The 21,397-nt window shown below is 36.1% G+C and overlaps 2 protein-coding genes across 6 annotated transcripts; both read right to left on the reverse strand.

Moving 5' to 3' along the window:
• Positions 1 to 7,673: 7,673 nt before the first annotated feature.
• Positions 7,674 to 11,633, reverse strand: LOC149201695 (topless-related protein 1-like). 4 transcript variants are annotated; one of them, XM_089402987.1, is made up of 11 exons: positions 11,078 to 11,633; positions 10,872 to 10,975; positions 10,483 to 10,627; positions 10,257 to 10,367; positions 9,926 to 10,098; positions 9,085 to 9,180; positions 8,790 to 8,977; positions 8,532 to 8,693; positions 8,268 to 8,426; positions 8,119 to 8,155; positions 7,674 to 8,006 (listed from the first exon to the last, which is right to left on the reverse strand). In XM_089402987.1, exons 5-8 carry the CDS (start codon positions 10,079 to 10,081, stop codon positions 8,651 to 8,653), a joined length of 483 nt encoding a protein of 160 aa, XP_089259113.1. In that variant the 5' UTR covers positions 10,082 to 10,098; positions 10,257 to 10,367; positions 10,483 to 10,627; positions 10,872 to 10,975; positions 11,078 to 11,633; the 3' UTR covers positions 7,674 to 8,006; positions 8,119 to 8,155; positions 8,268 to 8,426; positions 8,532 to 8,650. The 4 variants fall into 4 exon arrangements, with proteins under 4 accessions (XP_089259113.1, XP_089259111.1, XP_089259110.1 ...); XM_089402985.1 differs by having other exon boundaries at positions 8,268 to 8,423; positions 9,926 to 10,148; XM_089402984.1 differs by having other exon boundaries at positions 9,926 to 10,148.
• Positions 11,634 to 11,782: 149 nt separating this feature from the next.
• On the reverse strand, positions 11,783 to 21,342 carry LOC149201696 (protein TOPLESS-RELATED PROTEIN 2-like). Of its 2 annotated transcripts, XM_089402988.1 has the most exons (9): positions 21,202 to 21,342; positions 20,953 to 21,043; positions 20,426 to 20,793; positions 13,756 to 13,957; positions 13,542 to 13,652; positions 13,175 to 13,265; positions 12,767 to 12,911; positions 12,292 to 12,360; positions 11,783 to 11,913 (listed from the first exon to the last, which is right to left on the reverse strand). In XM_089402988.1, the coding sequence occupies exons 4-9, from the start codon at positions 13,764 to 13,766 to the stop codon at positions 11,891 to 11,893; spliced, it is 450 nt and encodes a 149-aa protein (XP_089259114.1). In that variant the 5' UTR covers positions 13,767 to 13,957; positions 20,426 to 20,793; positions 20,953 to 21,043; positions 21,202 to 21,342; the 3' UTR covers positions 11,783 to 11,890. The 2 variants fall into 2 exon arrangements, with proteins under 2 accessions (XP_089259114.1, XP_089259115.1); XM_089402989.1 differs by lacking the exon at positions 13,756 to 13,957.
• Between the last annotated feature and the right edge of the window lie 55 nt (positions 21,343 to 21,397).

Raw genomic sequence — 21,397 nt, forward strand, 5'->3', positions numbered from 1 at the left:
ACACTCCAATATATTCAGATCATCAGTTTATTTTCATGTTTCCAAGGATGCAAGGAAAAATCTAGAGCCTACAACTGAGTTGGGCATATTTGTGGGGTACAAAGAAACACCTCACAACTATCGTGTGTACTTGTCATCTCTTAGGATGACAGCTGTTAGGAGAGATGTGAAGTTTGATGAGGAGAAGGAAATGGTTGTTCTCTTGAGAGGAAGCTTCAATTGCGTTCATATCAAGAGCTTTTAGCTCCAAAGGACGAACCTCAAGAAGTTTTGGAGCAGCGACAAGCAGACGAACAGAGAGTGTAGACATCCACTCAAGCAGAGACATCCAGAGATGTAAGGAAGCGAACAATGGAAGCTAACAAATTATTGCATGATGCTAGAGAGAATGTGGGAGCACCCACATCATAGCGCAAGCAGAGGAGGTCACTAGATCGGTACACTGGCTACATGGCTCTGATGAGTGAGCTTGTAGAGACTGAGCCATCCTCATTCGAGGAAGCAATGCAGCAAATAGTATGGGTTGATGCTATGGTAGAGTAATATGATTCCATCATCAAAAACAGCGTTTGTGAAGTGGTCCGAAGACCAGAGGACAAATGAGTGGTAGGTCCTTGATGGATCTAGAAAGTGAAGCAAGCAGCAGATGGAAGCATCGAGAAACACAAGGCCAGATTTGTGGCCAAAGTGTTCTCTCAAGTGGAGGGAATTGACTATGAAGAGCCCTTTGCTCTAGTAGCAGGGTACTCTTCAATCAGATCAATTCTAGCACTTGCATCACAGATGGGATGGAAGATCCATCAGATGGATGTAAAGATAGCATTCCTCAATGGAGTGATTGAGGAGGTGTAAGTTAAGCAACCGGAAGGATTGAGACCTTCGACAGAGAGTCGCATGTGTGCAAACTCAAGCAAGCGTTGTATGGAATGAAGTAGGCATCATGTGCTTGGTACACTAGGATCAACAGCAATCTCACAGGGTTTGGGCTTCACCAAAAGTGAAGTAGATGCAAAATTTTACCATATTGTTGTTGAAGGAAAATTATTGATTATTATATTATATGTTGATGATTTAATTTTAACCGATGATGAGAAGTTGATCAAATCTTGCAAAGAGGATCTTGCAAGAGAATTCGAGATGTAGGACATGGGGCTCATGCATTATTTCCTCGGTTTGGAAGTATGGCAAAGAGATGGGGAATTGTTTGTTTCGCGGGGAAAGCATGCCAACGAGATACTGAATAAATTCCACATAGAGAGCAACAAACCCATGGAGACTCCTTTAGCTGGGAATTGGAGGAAAGAAGATCCTACTTTAGGTGAAATAATAGAGGCTACCATTTACAAGCAGCTTGTGGGTTCACTTATGCATTTGGTGAAAACACGACCGGACATGTCTTATGCAACTAACCAGCTTGGCCAAGCTATGGTTAATCCAACCAAACTATATTGGAAGGCAGAAAAGCATGTGTTGAGATACCTCGGAGGCACTACTCAATTTGGTCTTTGGTACAAATGAACAAAGGGAATGAAGCTGCAAGGCTTCACAGATGTAGATTGGGCAGGGAGTTCATCAGACAGGAAGAGCATATCAGGAGGAATTTTCAGTGTCGGGTCAATAATGGTTTCTTGGTACAACAGGAAGCAAAGATCTATTGCACTCAGCTCAGCAGAAGAAGAGTACATGGCTGCAAGTCAAGCAGCGTATGAGGCTATCTAGATGAGAAAGATTCTTGTTGGGTTAGTTGGTCAGAAGATGGATCCTACTGTGATTTACTATGATAATCAAAGTTGTATCAAACTCTCTGAGAATCTAGTATTTCATGATCGATCCAAGCATATCGACATTCAATATCACCATCTACAGGATTGTGTGTAGAGGCGGATCATGTTGTTGGAATACATTCCTACAAAGGAACAAGATGTAGATATTTTGACAAAGGCTTTGTCAAGAGGAAAATTCGAGTTCCATAGAGGCATGATCGGGGTATCAGATAATCCCTTTCTTGCTCGAAGGCACTGTTGAAAATGCAACAAGAAAATCTAGTTTTGACTTTGCCTTGGTCAAACTAGATTAAAATTCGAATTTCAATTTTAGTGAAATACTTGGATGTAGTTAATTAAGGTGGCATGGCACTTGTCACTCTGTTAACTTAGTTAATTCGAGTTGGAGACACTTGATTTCAATTTAGTATGATTGATTGCTAATTTATAGCAATCTATTTCAGTTAATTTGAGTTATTGTGAGTTTAACTAGTTCTAACTGTTAGAGAACTAGTGGAGGGTCCAGTAGTGGGGTGTGTACCTTAGTGATCAACTAGTTAACTCATCAATCAGCCCAAAATAATTGATGCATGCAGATAACTCGAGTTACCCAGTTGAGATTGGAGTTCAAGGGCAATGTACTATCATTTGTAGACTATTCCAAGTTGTACAGGTGGTGCATGCAGTCAAAGAAGGGCCTACAAGAATTGCGCAATTCTCAATGAGCAATTTCCCTAAATAATAGGGGTTAATTCTTCAAGGAACAGAACACGAAAATGGAAGCTTGGTAGGCAAGAAAATTGGTTAAGTATTGGCCATAGTCAGTCTGTGAGGCAAAGAGAGAATAACTAGTGCAGAGGTTGTTCAAGCTTGAGCAAGAATTATATTTCTTCTCTATTTTCTTATTAATGCAATACATATAGGTAGGGGTTTTGATCAGTGGTTTTCCCCTATATAAATCTGTGTATGTGTTGAATCTTATCTCATGTTGATGTGATTTCTCCATCGTTAATTGCTTTCCGCTATTGAGTAGAGTAGATTCAAGTTTTATGTTTTAGTAAATTACATGAGCATTTTTTAATCTACAAAGAATTTCTACAAAAATTACCCCATCAAAAGAAGGTAAAAAGGCAATGTGTCGAAAATCTAATTACACCCTTAAAAAGTTAAAAAGAAGACACAATAAAATGAAGAACACAAAATGTTAGAAAATTAGATGGAGTATCTAATAATTGCGAGTAGGTGCAGTGTTTTTCTAAGGTAGATGGAAATGGAAATAGCTAGAAACCATAGTTACAAAACACTCAACAATGCGGGAGGGTAGGATTTCAATTCATAGCCATTAAAAGATCCATAAAATCACTCCACAGAAATGCACGTTAACCTCATAAAACCTATGAAAAGCCAAAAAGAACTCAAAGGCAAGAGTTTGAGACCGACTAGAACCCGGGCATCAGACTTGGTGATGCCCAATCCAAGTTGAAATTGGTGGTAGCAAAATTTTTCGCTCAAAACTGTGTAGGGAAAAGTTTGATTTGGTAGCACTCAACCATTTAGTTAAAATTCGTAACAATGCCAAAAACCTTGGTCATCTTTCTAAGTAGAACGTATCATTCTTCTATACATCTTGCAGCGAAAACAAACAACCTTTTTATACAACTCTACAATTTTAAAAGCAATGGAACCATAATTAATTTTTGAACTCAGTGAAATGGAATGAATTGTCCCATTAATTATGATATTCTTGACAAATTAATTGTTTCTGAAGGTATTATCAGTCACTAATACCTTTTGTGTTACAAAGAAATGGAAAAGAGCTTAGCAGAAGGTTTGTAGTTTAAAATAATCAAAACCATTGTCAATAAGGGAGGACCATTTTAATGATTCTCTGTGTTCATAACCAAAAAGGCATTAATGTTTGAGAAATAATATATTTTGGAAAGAAGTCCTCACATTAATGATATGGCCTCAATCCAATAAGAGGAGCAGTTCCTCTTGTTGTCTTTAGAAATGTAACAATCAATGTAAGGCATGGTGAAGGTAACATGTGATACGAACTCTTTTGCAAAGAGACTCGGTAATAGAATCCATATACCTCGATATGTGCATCAATGAATCAATCGTCTCGGTCTGTGTCCAACCTACATGCACGAAATAACTTAGAGGCAGCACTGAAACACTATGAAAACTACAATGAATTATAGTCAAGGTATTTAGCTAATGTTATATTTGTATTTAAATATACAAATCCAAATATAATCTCTTAATTGCATATTAATACAAATAATCCATGAGCCTTGCCATAGTTCTAAAACAAGAATTGCCACTACAAGTCATATATTACATTGTCAACTTCAAAAATCTTCCAAGCAACCTCCCGATATAATGTAAAATTCAAAAAAATAACATCTTAATTGCATATCAATACAAATCATCCATGAACGTTGTCCAGTAATTCTACTCAACCATTTGAAAGGACCATAACCAAAGGCACTAAAGAGAAATAAACCATAATCAGTGCATAGTAAAGTAATCAATATGATACACACGCCAGGAACCCCTCGAACAAGCATCAACAAAAAAAAAATAGGTTGCAACGAACAATCAGAACAAGCACAATCAGTTTTATAGATGAGTCTAATTTCACAATTTGCTAGACAATATATATTACAACAAACTACATCACAGTCTTGCACGAATGACAACATATTAGACCAAGTAAAAGGCGTTGTAGGAACGACACTTCAAATTAAATTTGAACATATGATTCATAATCTACAACCCCTTAAGTTTTGGGACGGAGTGAACAACCAAAATTCAAGTATAAGTTACAACAAAATTCAAATATAAATTACAACAAACTACATAATAGTTTTGTATGGTTGACAAAATATCAGAGTCTAGAGAATTCAAGTATAAGTTACAACAAAATTCAAATATACAGAGTCTAGAGAATTCAAGTATAAGTTACAACAAAATTCAAATATAAATTACAACAAACTACATAATATTTTTGTATGGTTGACAAACTATCAAACTCTAGAGAAAAGGAATTGTAGGAAAAACACTTCAAATTAAATGAACCAGAAACCCGTGGACTACTACGCATGCATAAGGATTTGCATTTATAACTCTTTGTACATGCAACTGTGCATGGTCAAACGTTTTATAAAATCCATTTACCGCAGTGGCAAAATGTGTCTGCCTAACACCAAAGTAAACATTGATGATTTTAACGTTTTATTGTGTTGTTCTATTTATTATGTGCACTCACTTATTTGCAATCCCTTCTTTACATTGAAACAGCTATCTTTAAATCAAGTTTTTCAGTTCCTATAAGCATCTATCTTGATTCTTACATTGAAACAACTATCTTTAAATCAAGTTTTTCAGTTCCTATAAGCATCTATCTTGATTTTTGCCTGAGAAGCATCTATCTTGATTTTTGTCTACACAAAATTTGTCTCTCTTGATTTTTGCCTGAGAAGCATCTATCTTGTATTTCTACACAAAATTTGTCTCATAACAATACCACAACTCAACTTGCATGGATATTTTGTTTTCATGAAAAAGAAAACCCCTCCACCTTTCATTCCTAGAGGTTATGAATAACATACACATGACATAGAAATAAATATTAATTAACCATGAATTGAAAGTATTGATTCATGATCATGCAAATTTAACTTTCATCTTCATGAGCAATAAAAAAATCTTATTTGACCCTATCAATTAAGTAATCGACATTTTTTTCTGTCTAACCCTCGAAGAGCATCCACTAAAGGGTGACTCTAACCCTCGAAGAGCATCCACTAAAGGGTGACTGAGCACAAGGACATTATTTCCATTTGGTGTGTGGACATTATTTCCATTTGATGTGTGCTGGAAACAAAGTTATGTATACTATAAAGTTCTGTATACTATAAAGCAACGAGTGGAGAAAAGGAAACAATGGGTAGTAAATCAAAACGTGGCATAGCAGACTTTTAGATGGTATCAAAGCTTCCAGTTGAATGTTTTTAAAATTTCACTCAGACCTTTAGATGGTATCAAAGCTTCCAGTTGAATGTTTTTAAAATCTCACTAATTTGACTGCTAAGCATCTTCTAACAACAATGACCTTATCCAATTGCTTCCCATCTTCTAACAACAATGACCTTATCCAATTGCTTCCCATATTCTAACAACAATGTTTAGAGTAAGATATCTACTCATGAATTCTCTCCATGTTATTAAAGTAGTATCCAATTGCTTCCCATCTTCTAACAACAATGACCTTATCCAATTGCTTCCCATATTCTAACAACAATGTTTAGAGTAAGATATCTACTCATGAATTCTCTCAATTCTCTCCATGTTATTAAAGCAGCTAGAATACCTTATCCAATTGCTTCCCATATTCTAACAACAATGTTTAGAGTAAGATATCTACTCATGAATTCTCTCAATTCTCTCCATGTTATTAAAGCAGCTAGAATTCATAAATAGCTAGAATTCTCTCAATTGCTTCCTATATTCTAACAACAATGTTTAGAGTAAGATATCTACTCACGAATTCTCTCAATTCTCTCCATGTTATTAAAGCAGCTAGAATTCATAAATAGCTAGAATTCTCTCAATTTTCTTTACATAAATATCTGTATCAATATGTTCCTTGACATAAATATATGTATCAATATGCTCAAACAATAGTCATCAAACAAGAAAACTCATTGAGTCAATTGCAGAAACTCGTGCATAATGACCTTATCCAATTGCTTCCCAGCTAAACGACAATGAAAATCAAAATCTGCAGAAACTCATGCATAATGACCTTATCCAATTGCTTCCCAGCTAAACGACAATGAAAATCAAAATCTGCCAGTTTACAGTAAGATATCCACTCATGAATTCTCTCAATTCTCTCCATGTTATTAAAGCAGATAGAATTCATAAATAGCTAGAATTCTCTCAATTTTCTTTACATAAATATCTGTATCAATATGTTCCTTGACAGAAATATATGTATCAATATGTCATCAAACAAGAAAACTCATTGAGTCAATTGCAGAAACTCATGCATAATGACCTTATCCAATTGCTTCCCAGCTAAACGACAATGAAAATCAAAATCTGCCAGTTTACAGTAAGATATCCACTCATGAATTCTCTCAATTCTCTCCATGTTATTAAAGCAGATAGAATTCATAAATAGCTAGAATTCTCTCAATTTTCTTTACAGAAATATCTGTATCAATATGTTCCTTGACAGAAATATATGTATCAATATGCTCAAACAATAGTCATCAAACAAGGAAACTCATTGAGTCAATTGCAGAAACTCATGCATAATTAATGTTTTCTCAATTGAATTACTTCAATTTGAGCTTCAGTTAATGTCAACCCAAAAATCAAAAATGTTGATTCAATTTATAAATATACTATTCCCCAGAGTCTGACAAAGCTTCCGCATCGACCAGGAAGGAAACTCATTGAGTCAATTGCAGAAACTCATGCATAATTAATGTTTTCTCAATTGAATTACTTCAATTTGAGCTTCAGTTAATGTCAACCCAAAAATCAAAAATGTTGATTCAATTTATAAATATACTATTCCCCAGAGTCTGACAAAGCTTCCGCATCGACCAGGTTTGTCTGAATGCACATGAACATATGAAAAAAGCTCATGTGGTACAAATTTAAAAATACACTGAGAAACCCTCAGAAAGGACATTCATGTATTATGCTCCAATGACAGACTTTCATTTTTTACACGACCTGGAAAAAAATATATGGACCAGGACTGCACCTACATACTCATTTACATATCATTTACAGTTTCTTAACCTCCTACAGTGTTGAACAATATTTGATGAAAATTACAATCTTCATATCATTTACAGTTTCTTAACCTCCTACAGTGTTGAACAATATTTGATGAAAATTACAATCTTGATAGCATGCCTCAAAAACTGGAACACAAGTGAGGCATTTCACTGCCAAGACACAGTCGGTAAACACACCGTGGTACAGTGTACTTCAAATTGTTCTTATGTTCCCATTGAACTACCTTGAGGGTGGTTCCGAACCTTGGTTACTTAATGTTTGATTTGATCCGATAGTTCCATCATTGGGGGAGGTCCAACACCCACTTTCCCTTCTGACTCTGAAGGCTCAATAACATGAACTCCATCTGTCATTCCAAGAGCAAATTGAATCGCTTCGGATGGATTTGATGCAACGACTAAAGGATAGGCGTTACTGCTGCATAAATAACAAAACAACAAATCAAACCATAATATGCCTTGTCAAAAGCCAAATCCAAATCCGAAAAAATAGATGTATCAACCTTGATAGACTGGAAAAGCCCATTTACCTGTTCATTCCCGATGGAAAATATACAGAAGGAACTGCTGCATAAATAACAAAACAACAAATCAAACCATAATATGCCTTGTCAAAAGCCAAATCCAAATCCGAAAAAATAGATGTATCAACCTTGATAGACTGGAAAAGCCCATTTACCTGTTCATTCCCAATGGAAAATATACAGAAGGTGCAATGCGACAGTGAGGCCTCAAGCTTTCTGCATTAAACACTCCAACTGCACCATCACAGAAGCTCGCATAAACTAGGACGCTGTCACATTAGCATATGGCACTTGAAAAAGGATAGGCAGTACTGCTACATAAATAACAAAACAAAAAATTAAATCATAATATGCCTTGTCAAAAGCCAAATCTGAAAAATAGATGTACCAACTTTGATAGAATGAAAAAGCCCATTTACCTGTTCATTTACATATGCAGAAGGTGCAATGCGACAGTGAGGCCTCAAGCTTTCTGCATCAAACACTCCAACTGCATCATCACAAAAGCTCGCATAAACTAGGACGCTGTCACATGAGTTTATGGCACTTGAAATAGGAGCAGATAGGGAATCATGAGACCACTGCAATGCAACCATAGGTCATTCAATCAGATACAGAAAGTAAGCGACATTATATAACTGTCTATGTTTGAATTCAAGACACTTACAAGTACTTACATAGCACAAGCGCTCCAACTCGAAAGCATCATATATAGAAGCTGGCTCTCATGCACAACCAACGAGTGAATTTGATCATTATGAAACTGTACTCTTGTATCCCCGACAGGGGGCGATGATCTTCCTGGCTGTACAATTACAACTCTTGACTTTCGCTTGTCCCACCCATCTATGCCCCAGAGACATAACTGCCAAAAGACATGGTTGTGACATTTCTACTCGGTAAATTTCGTGTAAGCTTTAAAGTGAACATCACGGAGTCAGACTATATATAATAATAAAAGACACCATATACCTGGGCATCAGCTCCAGAAGATACCAAAATATTCAAAACATATGAAAAATCCAGGCCTGTGATTTTCTTTTGGTGGCCCTTGAGCTTTGTTTTCACCTGTATAAGGTCATTTTTGGTAAAAGGGCACAATGAAGAAAAATGATAAGAATTTTAAATTCAAAGATATATTCACGAGTAGCACCTCATCAACTCAAACAATGTATAGTTGAATTGATGAATCCTCCATGCCTATTGCAATGATGTTATTGTCCTGAGGGTGGAAAGCCAGAAAAGTGGCTGCACGAGGTGGCATAAAAGTTGTCATAACCAGCAACGAATCACTAATTAGCATGTCATGAAACCAGTGATTCGGATAATTGGGATCCTTTGAATCTTAGCCTATAGTGAGGAACATTACACAAGAACTTTCTAGAGTGACCCTGAACTAAACTAGCTCCTTGGAAAAGGAAGCTTTGGAAAAGACCAACTCTAATACCACATAATTTGAAAATTGAAAGTTCAAAAGGAAGCGTTAGAAAATACCAACTCTAACACCACATAATTTGAAAGTTGAAAGTTCAAAAGCATAACAGTTATATTTACAGGTGAGACATTAGAGAATAAACCCCTAAGCATTATATTTACAGGTGAGACATTAGAGAATAAACCCCTAAGCGTTAGAAAATACCAACTCTAACACCACATAATTTGAAAGTCGAAAGTTCAAAAGCACAACAGTTATATTTACAGGTGAGACATTAGAGAATAAACCCCTAAGAAAACCAATGTACCAAAATTGGAATTATATATATCATCGGAAACATTAAAATGAGACTGTTCTTTAGGTAGAAGGCTTTCTTACCTTAAATGTCATCATATTGAATAAGGAGACCTTGCCACCGGAAGCAGACGTCACATAGGAATCATTCTTAGACAAAGCTATACAAGCAGCGGCTTCTTCTGGATTTGTATCACCAATGTCATTATTCATAACAATCCCACTAGCTGGCTGCCACATCTGTGGTGGAATACTCGCTGTAGACCGTGGAATAAAATAATAACTCTTAGTTCCTTGTCGATCATTACTACATAAAATACAGCTGCAAATTATATATCCAGAAGTATAACAAACAAATAAATAAATAAAACAAGCTAAAATAAAAGGACAGCAAACAACTACCACAGAACCCCACCTTTCCAGATGGATTCCGGTCACTCCGCTGTCATTTCCATAGCTTATGGAAAGCATTGGATGTCAGTGCTAAAAGAGCAACACCGGAATTGGTGTATATCAGTCTTACTACCTGCAAGAAATAGCACATTACTTGTTTGGATCAATATCGACAGAATTTGTAGAACAAAAAAGTGTAATGTATGTCAACTTTTAGTGTTTTCAATAATAGAAGGATGATTGCATACCTTGCTTCCATGCACTGTATCAGGTAACCTGAGAGACCTACACTGACCTGAATCAGTGATCTAAGTCAATTTCCAATTCTTGCTCTTGTCTGTAAACTCATTTAGAAGCCTTTGTCTAACATCTGGGGTCCCACTGCTGCCTATACTACTTTGTACACATGTTGTCTCGAGTGTCAAATAATTGTAAGAATACACTGATCCTATCATCCTATTCCTATAAACGATATGCCGAAATAATGGCTAATAGAGCATTTGAAAGGGAAAAACAAAATCCTATGCTATATGGAGTGAAAGTTTAGACGCTGATAAGATATATGTGACAAACTAAACTGAATATGGCTGGACAAATATTCTAGACTAAAGAAATAATTCTAGGAGAAAGCTCTTACAAAATTGGTCATTGACACTGCAGGTGGAAGTCTCTGTGAACGTTCAAGCACCGGGAAGGGAACCAAGAGCAGTGACTACAGGACATGGCATTCACAATTGAAGTCTGCATAATAAAAATGATCTAGTTAGAGTTTAAACTTTACCATTAATTAGGAGCATTAATTAGCAGTGCATGTATATAGTAAATGTTCATGAAGCAATTTACCTTTGTTGCCAAGCAAAATCCCTCTGCATTGGTTAAGATCGTTGTGACTGCCAACAGGGAACCATCTTTACTGAAACAAAGGCTAGGACAAGAATGGAACTTTTTGGAAAATAACACAAGGATTATACATTGAGATGTGATTAAGAAAACTTTAAATAATGTGTTGAAACATTTTTTCCTCAAAATCATTACCTCTCAAACTCTAACAATAAGCCATCCTCCTCTTCAAAAAGAACTTCTTACCAAACTACCCTCAACATCAATTGTTCTCAGGGTATTGGTGTTATCCATGTCCCAGAACTTTATTTGAAATTCAATCCTCATCTTCAAAAAGAACTTCTTACCGAACTACCCTCAACATCAATTGTTCTCAGGATATTGGTGTTATCCATGTCCCAGAACTTTATTTGAAATTCATCACCAGCTGCCAAGAACCTATTCCTGGTTTTATCAAATTGCACAACACCTAAGGAACGCTTCCTAAAACCAGAATATGTCCGCTTGATTCTTCTCTCACTTTCATTCCACTCAACCAGGTACGAATCACCATCTTTACAAAAAAGAGCCTAATAAAAAATACAAAAAAGTATATACTTTAGAAAGGGCATTGTCTTGACATCGAAGATATAGAAAATTGAAGAAAGTAAAACTCAGATCCACATGAAGACACTTTACAAACTAAACACCATTCCAAGTTTACCATTTTACCTTGTTCCATCAGCACAGTAAGCCATTGTAGTGCACCATAGGCCCGGAGCATTATAGTCCATCCTAGGTCCCGCAAGATCATACAACCAGGCTTTGATCTTTCCATCAGGAGTTGTAGAAAAAATAAACTGCATACAAACAAAGAGTCATAATCCATCATCTTTAGTGCAATAAAGTATTTCTCACAAGGCAAAATATTCACAGGAAGCCAATCATCAAACACAAATAGAATATGCAATGTAACTTCACACAATGTAAATCGCCTGCCATAGTATAAGAATATATGTGAACTATATGCTTGGAAAAAGCAAATCATATAACACGAATACAGGCATGTCAGTATCTGAATAGAGGGAATAGCACACCATTGTATTAGTGTGCAACCAACCAAAAGGAGACCAGAGACACTGTAGATGGCATTATTACAAATCACTCACATTGTTGTATAAAGAAGGAAATGATATCAAAACATCTTATTAAAGTAAACAGGGTATAGATTAAGTTACCAAGGACTGCCCATCTGGGCTCCAAATACAAAGATTCACTGATACAGCTGGATCTTTCACAAGAGCAGCCTATGAAAACATAAAAAAACACCTATGAGAGTTTACCTAAGGCCTGTGCTAATGATCAACTCCAGTAAAGAACTCTAAAATCTTTTCAAGATCAATTCATAGATGTACAATTTTCCCAATTTAAATTACAGAACTAATTTATGAAAAAATCATCTACTTGCATTGAAATCGAACAGGCCAAAATTTCCCAAAGCTTAAAGGTCCTGCAAGCTAATCTTTCTTGAGATGCCACTTCCCAAATTGCTTTGTCACCAACATTTGTTCCAACTGATCGATAAAGCCAACAATCTAAATTTGAACCACTAGCCAGCGTAAACATACTTACAAAGATAGAAGTTACATCTTCCAAATTGACTTTAGGAATTTATTTGAATGAAGAATTGTCTTGAATGGAGTTTGAAATCACCTAGCAGAATTGTTTGTTGCAGACGATGGAAATCCATACTCATAAAATTTGAACCCTGATTGAAAGTTCTTGCCAGAGTCTTTAGTGAGTCATCTTGTGAGTACATGTTAAGAGGATGAGTTGGACCAGGGCCTGGGTAGGTCACCTACAATTAGAAAGTAAGCATTCTTAGTTTGTAGAAAAGCAATTCCCTGTAGAATAACTAACAAATCCTACTCAAAATCGAACACATACAACAGTCAATGGACCTGGTAGAAAAGCCAAGAAACTTGAAACAAACAAAAAGTAAAAGAGAATTTAGCATTAAGCTGTGACTCAATTAAGGGTAATGAACACATGGACTGCACACAGACAATTTCAATCCATTATATAATCAAATATCGATCTTAATTAACGCTCTGTATGTACCTCCTCAGACTGACCACCCCGGATGTGCTTCATGAGGTGTTCAAAATCAGCAGATTGATAGTCTACAGCAGGACCATTTGATGGTGGAGTCCTAGGTCGTTTTAGGAAAGCAGTTGATGCCATTCAAAGAATGAGAAGTCAAAATATGCTCTATTTGGAAAACTCATGTTATAGAAAAAAGAAAAATATTTCTCACATATATGAACAGAAAAGGGCCTACTAAATCATCCCACTTCAACTATTATCTCTTATTCCACTGTTCCTACTCAATAATATTCAAGCATGCCATGAAATATTTCCAAGAGATAACATGGTGTTAGCCTACCAAAGAGCATTTTACAAAATATAGTAAATTAAACTCACCTACATTTGGAGGTGGTGCAAGTGACACTGGTCCAGCAGAGTGTGCAGCAGTAGGATTAGAGTTTGCCATCCATCCGGAAAGATTGCCGGAAGAAGCACCAGCAGGCTAGAAAGGCTGAAATAGAAGATGCAATATGCAATATGTTAGATAGAAAATGCTGACAAAACATCCTAAAATGGCTCAATAAAGGATTGCCAAGAATTATCAACTTATCAACCTTCTAATCATCAAATGATATATGCCAGATGTAGTCCCTCTCTACAAAGACATGTAGCTGATCTTTCTGATTGCATGTTGGCAACAGAGTAGATCAAGTTGTGGCATCTTTCATGTTGGTCTGTATATAGACTCTATACTATATTGTGCAAAGTGAAGCCAAGTCTTTTTGTTACGATGCAGCTGTTGTGAAGGCAATATTGCTGCATGTCATCAATTTAGATAGGTTGTGAGTTAAACGATATAGTCTTGGAATAAATAGCATATATTGCAGGGGGGAACAATTTCACTGCTGCATTTACTGTTCATTAGTTAGCACTACAAATACTCAGCAACATTTCCATGACAACTTCTCTGTACCTATCCCAGAGTCTATTGGTGATTTGAAACGTCTATCATAACATATTGTGTCAATACTCCAGAGAGAAATATGCACCAGTCAAACTAAATACCAAGGTGGAGGTTAACACAATGGTTGTGATTGTTATAGAGAGGCTTCAGTGCTCTCAATGGAGGGAATCTCGGGCACTTAAGATGTCTCTGCAGGAAATACCCCACAAACTGATGCTTTTCTCCTTTCTGGCAATAGTGTTTATGATTTCAAAATATGGATCTTCCACCTTTGAAGATACTTCAGACTCAAGAAAAGTTGAAAATGGTAATTTGGAGGTCATTTTGTTGAGTGTGGATGGTCATGTAATGACAACACCTATCTTATCATTTAAGCATGTAGAGAGTGGCAATTTACGTGAAACTCAAGTAAATTTTGTTGATGGTCAGGATTCTTGTAAAGAATCTATAGAGAGAGAATCAAACCTGTAGGCTGGGTGGTGTATATCCACAGCAAGTTCATTAGGCACAAAGATCAGTTCAGTGGTATACAAATAACCTTAAATATATAGAGTGACTTATGCATATATCGTGTCAACTATTTGAAACAGGTCCATGTTTTGACTAGTGGGTATCTCGTCAAACCATTTAAGGTTCAAATTTAAGGATGAAACCTATACAACAGATATAATGATTGTTGCTAACTGTGCTTCGAAAAATGGCACGGACACACTATAGTTTTAGCTTTAAGGATGTTTTGTTAGCATCTTCTATCTAGTATATTGCATATGACATGAGTTTGTTCAGCCCTAAAATGACACAATAAAGGATTGCCAAGAATTGCTAATTTATCAACCTTCTAATCATCAAATGATATAGGCCATATGTAGCCTCTTTCAACAAACTCATGTAGCTGATCTTTCTGATTGTAAGTTGCAATAGAGTAGATCAAGTTGTGGCATCTTTCATGTCGGTAAGTCTATACTATATTGTGCAATGTGAAGCCAAGCCTTTTTGTTAGGATGCAGCTCTTGTGAAGGCAATACACTAAACTCATTATGTGTGATCAAAGGCTAAATTTTCAACTTCTCTTGGTGGTGGCTGAGAAATCCATTGGTAGGGATGAAGTTGACAAAACAGAGGTTGATAAAATTAGGTTATCATTGAATATTTATTCTTAGGATAGCATTTCAGTGATTTCACATGTTAGTCAAAGCAATGGTGAAGTTTTCATTTCTCTTTTTGAGCATAGTTTGAGACTTTCACATAAGAAAATGGGGAACAATTTGCTAAGTAGCAACTCAAAAGTTTCTCCTACAGGTCAAGATAATGATGCAAAACTAAAGCTTCAGATGGGATCTGATAACGTAGTGGATTCATCTTTTTTGCCACCAGAAAATGCCAGGAAACAACAAGACTCCTCGTATTATTCCTTTTGTAGCAGAATTTGCAAATGGAACTGGTATACAAAATGCTTGTATTCGCTTAAGAGTCTTCAGTAATGGAGACTATTTCCAGTGCTATTGCAACACTAGATTCAACAAGTCAAACTAAATACCAAGGTGGAGGTTAACACAATGGTTGTGATTATTATAGAGAGGATTCAGTGTTTTCAATGGAGGGAAGCTCAGGCACTTAACATGTCTCTCCAACATCCTTGACTCGCAGAGAGATTGGAAAGGAAACAGTCATTTTACTGACACTTCTCGTGAAGTAACAATTCAGGGTCACCATGAGAATGATGCCGACTCATTTTGGTGACAATTTAGTGAACATTACTGATAATAATACTCCATAGACTCTAGAGCAATATGCAACATCCTTGACTCAGAGAGAGATTGGAAAGGAAATAGTGAACATTACTGATAATAATACTCCATAGACTCTAGAGCAATATGCAACATCCTTGACTCAGAGAGAGATTGGAAAGGAAATAGTCATTTTACTGACACTTTCTTGTGAAATAACAATTCAGGGTCACCATGAGAATGACGCCAGAGATTCCAATGACAGAACCTTTTGTGAACCTAAACTGAATATTGTAATTGGTCAATATTCTTGTAAAGAATATGGAGAGCGAATAGACTTTGTAGGCCAGGTGGTGAATGTGTCCACTAAATATGAAATATATAACCATGTTCTGGAAGGGAGAGAAATCTCTAGTCAACAAAATGCAGATTGGAATACAGGGCTGATTCATTCCAGGGGCAATGTAGTGAATGTTACTGCTAAAAATACTCCAAAGAGCAGTATGCAAAGTCAGTATGGAATTAGTATTTCTAGATTTGTCCCTCACTAGAGAGATTGCAAAGGAAATATATAGTTATTGACATGTCTAGTGAAATAACAATACACAGTCATGGTAGCAACGATGCCAAAGAATACAATGAATGTTGCCTTCAGACAGTGTAAATGCTTGTGACATGTCAAGAACTAAGAGTGAGCTTGAGTTTGCATTTAATGATGAAGTAAAGCCCCCTCCTACACTGAACTTCTAGAGAGTTTTGGGAAGGAGACTACCTCTCTAAGATCAGTTTTTTTTTTGCTAGCTTATGGTGCAAAAAAGAATCTTGACAGTGGAAAATCTCTGAAAGAGGGGTAATCAAGTGCCCACCAAATGTACTCTATGTCAATCAGAGGAAGAAATTGCTCCACATCTATTTTTAGTTTGTCTCTTCACCGAACATATTTAGAACTACACCATTAAGGATCTCAGCATTCAAGTGGGCAAAGGGTTGGAGGCAACTAAGCCTTTCATGGAAAAATATCCTATGGGCAAAAAACTAAACAACAAACCAATGATTGTGAAAGCATGGAAGCACATCCCAAAATACATCTCATGGAAAATATGTATGGTCGGGAATCAAGCTCTCTTTCAAAATAAAGCCCCCATACCCAAGGTAGCGGTGGACCAGGAAAGAGCTCTTCTAAATGAGAAAATACTCTGGTACTTGCTTGTGGACAAAGTTACAAACAAAAAATGCCTAGCATTTAGAAATCATAAGTCACAAGCGAGAAGATAAATGATTGGTTTTGCACAGTGTTTTGAAAATAAGTCTATTTAAGAAACTGTCTTTATCAGCATTCAAGTGGGCAAAGGATTGGAGGCAACTAAGCCTTTCATGGAAAAATATCCTATGGCCAAAAAACTTAACAACAAACCAATGATGGCAAAAGCATGGAAGCACATCCCAAAATACATCTCAAGGAAAATATGTATGGTCAGGAATCATGCTCTCTTTCAAAATAAAGCCCCCATACCCAAGGTAGTGGCGGACCAGGAAAGAGCTCTTCTAAATGAGAAAATACTCTCGTACTTGCTTGTGGACAAAGTTACAAACAAAAAATGCCTAGCATTTAGAAATCATAAGTCACAAGTGAGAAGATAAATGATGGTTTTTCAAAGTGTTTTGAAAAACTGTCTTTATCACATCTAAGCTGCAAAGGAAAACGATCATTAACAGAATACTGTGTTCAAAGCAGCAAATTCTTATGGATAAGGTTATCTGCTGCCAGTAATCTTTAGTCTTAATCTGTAAAGACATTCTGATTAAGAGTTAGATCTATAAAGAATTTGTAAGAGATGATGGACTTCACCCTACAGCTGTTTGCATTCTGGATAACTTGAGGTAGCCATGTGCTTAAAGGTCTGGCAGATCTAAAATATTAGGTAAGATGCCAGAGAGCGATGTTGTCTCATGCAATGCAATTAATGCAAGATACGCAGGAAATAGAGACGGCGAAAATGCCTTGAAACTCTTTCGCCAAATGCTGTTAGCTAGCATGAAATCAAACAAATTCATTTTTCCCACTGTTGTCAGTGGATGTGCCAGCTTAGGAGCCTTAAAAGAAGGCAAGGAAGTTCATGCCCATGTCATCAGAACGAGATTTTCCCAGATATATCTATATGGAATGCTTCGTTACTTTGTATGCAAACTGTGGGATAATAAATAATTCTCTGCACTTGTTTGACATCATGCCTAAAAGGGATGAATCCTCATGGAATGCAATAATTGGGGGATGCTCCCATAATGGGCTTGCCGATGATCGAATTGAGCAAACTAATATACCTTCAAAATTGTGCTAAAACTAGTCCCCAGCAATAGGGAGGGACCAAAAATGTCACCATACATTTATTAAACATCATAAACTGAAATTTTCCAAATTTTACAAAGAGAACTTAATTGGCCTTATTAAATATTAAATTTACTTATAACCAACTTCATTATGAATAATTGATTTGTTTGCTTGAAATATGTCAAGAGTGCAAGAAGGCAAATAAATCATAAATGTGGTCACTCTATGTCAAACCATCACAATCACGCAAGGGAAGGACCATGCACCCTCATGATACGAGGGTTATGGATCTTAACCGCAAAGAGAAGGATCAAAAATAGGCTATTTCCCCTTTCCTAATATTAATGGCTAGAAGTCACATTACTATGTGGAGAGGCATAATAGAAGCATCATAGCAAGTGCATGTGGATAAGGTCTGAGAATGGAGATAAAGCAATGGCTTCAACATTTTTATGCTTTTGTTGCGTAGTTATTTCTCCCAGTTGTCTAGTAAAAGACCATGTTCCATTTTAGCTGTTGTATTCCTAGGTTGTTCCATTTTAGTTGTTGTATTCCTAGGTTATTTTAAGAGTGTTTCTTATACATACAATGTTAATGTTAATGCCTAGGGTAATGAGAACATTATAAAGTAGCAAAGCTTGGAAGTAGTCACACCTATCATGAGTACAGGAGTGCAAAAATGTGTGGGACCTCCACCTCAAAGCAGCATGACATAGTAATGTGAAGAACCATGCAGCTTCGTGATATGACAATGATGGATCTTAACCCCAAGAGATGGAATAGAAATTTTTTGACCCTCTGCAAGAATTAGCCACTAGAAGTCACATTATTGTGTGAAGTGGCAAGATGGAAGAATGATAGGAAGTGCCAAGGTGTTGAGAATGAAGAGAATGCCAAGGTTTCAATCTTCTAATGTGTTTGTTTCTTTTGAGGTTCACTTGCATCTCCTATTTGTCTAGTTAGAGTTAGAGACCCTCTTTGGTTTTAGCTAGTCTATGTTCCTAGGTTATTGTGTGGTCTGAAGACAGGATAGTGTGTGGACTTAAGACCCAATGAAAGTTGATTGAAGAATGGCAAAAACATGTATGTAGGATGAGGTATGAGGCTTCATCTCAAGATAGGAGATAGGTTAGTTTGCAAATTAAGGCCCAACTAAAGTTGATTGAAGAAATGGCAGAAAATAAACCCCCTCCATAAACCCTACACATACCATAGTTGGTTGCACTCTTTCCTAGCTTTGTGTGAGGCCAAATCTTTTTATGTTCATTATATTGCTTGATTGTGGTAAGTTCTTGTCAAACGTGCATTCCTCTATGATAGAAAGATGGAAGAAGTACATGATGCTTATGTTCATTATACTGCTTGATTGTGGTAAGTTCTTGTCAAACGTGCATTCCTCTATGATAGAAAGATGGACAAAGTACATGATGGCTCCTTCATAAAATCATGAAGGAGCCATATAAGAAAGTTGTAGATATTATCGAGCTGAAAAGACAAATGTGTCATGTTTTACTAAAAATGTTGAGATTGAAATACACACATAAGAAACCCACACCCTCCAATGGCACAAAGTGCATAGTACCCCTCCCAATTATAGATAGATGAAAACTAGTATGGCCATAATGCTTAGTACCCCTCCCAATTATAGATGAAAACCACTATGGTCATAACTACAATTGAAACTTTAACGCTTAGTACCCCTTCGAATTAGATGAAAACTAGTATGGTCATAACTTTGATTGAAACTTTAATGCTTAGTACCCCTCCCAATTATAGATGAAAACTAGTATGGTCATAACTTTGATTGAAACTTTTATTTTGTTTCATCCATATCTACAAATACACATAAGAAGCCCACGCCCTCCAGTGGCACAAAGTGCTTAGTACCCCTCCCAATTATAGATAGATGAAAACTAGTATGGTCATAATGCTTAGTACCCCTCCCAATTATAGATGGAAACTAGTACAGTCATAATGCTTAGTACCCCTCCCAATGATAGATGAAAACTAGTATGGTCATAATGCTTAGTACCCCTCCCAATTATAGATGAAAACTAGTATGGTCATAATGCTTAGTACCCCTCCCAATTATAGATGAAAACTAGTATGGTCATAACTTCGATTGAAACTTTTGTTTTGTTTCATCCATATTTACAAACTCTACTCAATTAAAAGCAAGTAATAAGTAGAAAAAGAGTTCAACTAAAAAAAAGTGGAACCACTAAATTATGTAGCAACAAACTAGTGCATTCCCTCATACATACCTCCTTCATCTTTACCCATTACATCTGTTGAATCTTCATCAGCTCTGTTAATGCTTGCCTTAATTTCCTCACTCTTACAAGAGAAGACAAAAACCATGAACAAAGGTGGGAAAAACAAAAAAACAAAACAAAACAAAACAAAGGAAAGCAAACATGAAAAACAAAATATCAAACTACAATTTAGCAGGGCCATGCTCAAAAATGTAAAAAAATAACAGCAATAACTTTAAAAAAAAACAAACAACAAACAACAAGCAATAGTAAAAGATACAAATAGCAATAACAAAAACAAAACAAATAAAAAGAAATAGTAGACACAGAATCTTCTCTGCAATCCCAAAATTTGCCCACGACCGATCAAGGGCATCCTGCACATCAAAATATAGAAAAGTATTAAATAGAGCCCATAAAATATTCTTATAAGAAATATTAAATACACACCAAATATCTTATGACAAATATAAAACAAAGACAATGTGATGATTCCACAGCTGATAGCATAGACTTTGCACCAAAAGAGAACCCACCTCTACCACTACCTCTTCATTGCACTATAATATAGTGTTTCTCACATAGATATTTCAATAGTTTCATCAATTATCCTCCATGTTACTTTCCCTACATAGCATTGCACTCAATATTTAAATAAACAATAAATAAATTAAAATGCCTCTAATTTAAATGAAAACCAATAACCCCAAAATTTGTATTCACACAATGCTCTTGTATATCCATGTTATACGTTTTACCTGAAATTACCACTGATGTTAACTTACTCTCAGTAGCTGAATTCTTTTTTGTTTCAGATTTGCCTTTTTTTATCAATTTGTAATAGACTTTGTAATTGCTGAACCTTTATTTACATGCCCAAGCATAGTATCACTTGCAGCCTTGACATTACATGGATTTATATTTGGTGTTTAACCTGCAATATCATCAAACTCAGGCTACTGTGAAGAAAATAGTTCTAAC

This window comes from Pinus tabuliformis, chromosome 2_1, assembly GCF_031772625.1.
Source record: "Pinus tabuliformis cultivar Carrire ecotype Pingquan chromosome 2_1, CPIR1, whole genome shotgun sequence".
Classification (NCBI taxonomy): domain Eukaryota; kingdom Viridiplantae; phylum Streptophyta; class Pinopsida; order Pinales; family Pinaceae; genus Pinus; species Pinus tabuliformis.

Bases quoted from the DNA above. Each gene is read 5' to 3' on its own strand.
- LOC149201695 (XM_089402985.1), bottom strand. From the start codon at position 10,312: ATGCTTTCCATAAGCTATGGAAATGACAGCGGAGTGACCGGAATCCAT. The intron at 10,149-10,256 runs GTGGGGTTCTGT...TATTTTATGTAG, and splicing joins ACCGGAATCCATCTGGAAAG to TAATGATCGACAAGGAACTA. The intron at 9,181-9,925 runs GTAAGAAAGCCT...GACCTTATACAG, and splicing joins TCAATATGATGACATTTAAG to GTGAAAACAAAGCTCAAGGG.
- LOC149201696 (XM_089402988.1), bottom strand. The intron at 12,912-13,174 runs GTACATACAGAG...TTCTAATTGTAG, and splicing joins GGGGTGGTCAGTCTGAGGAG to GTGACCTACCCAGGCCCTGG. The intron at 11,914-12,291 runs GTAACTTAATCT...GTTTGTATGCAG, and splicing joins GCCCAGATGGGCAGTCCTTG to TTTATTTTTTCTACAACTCC.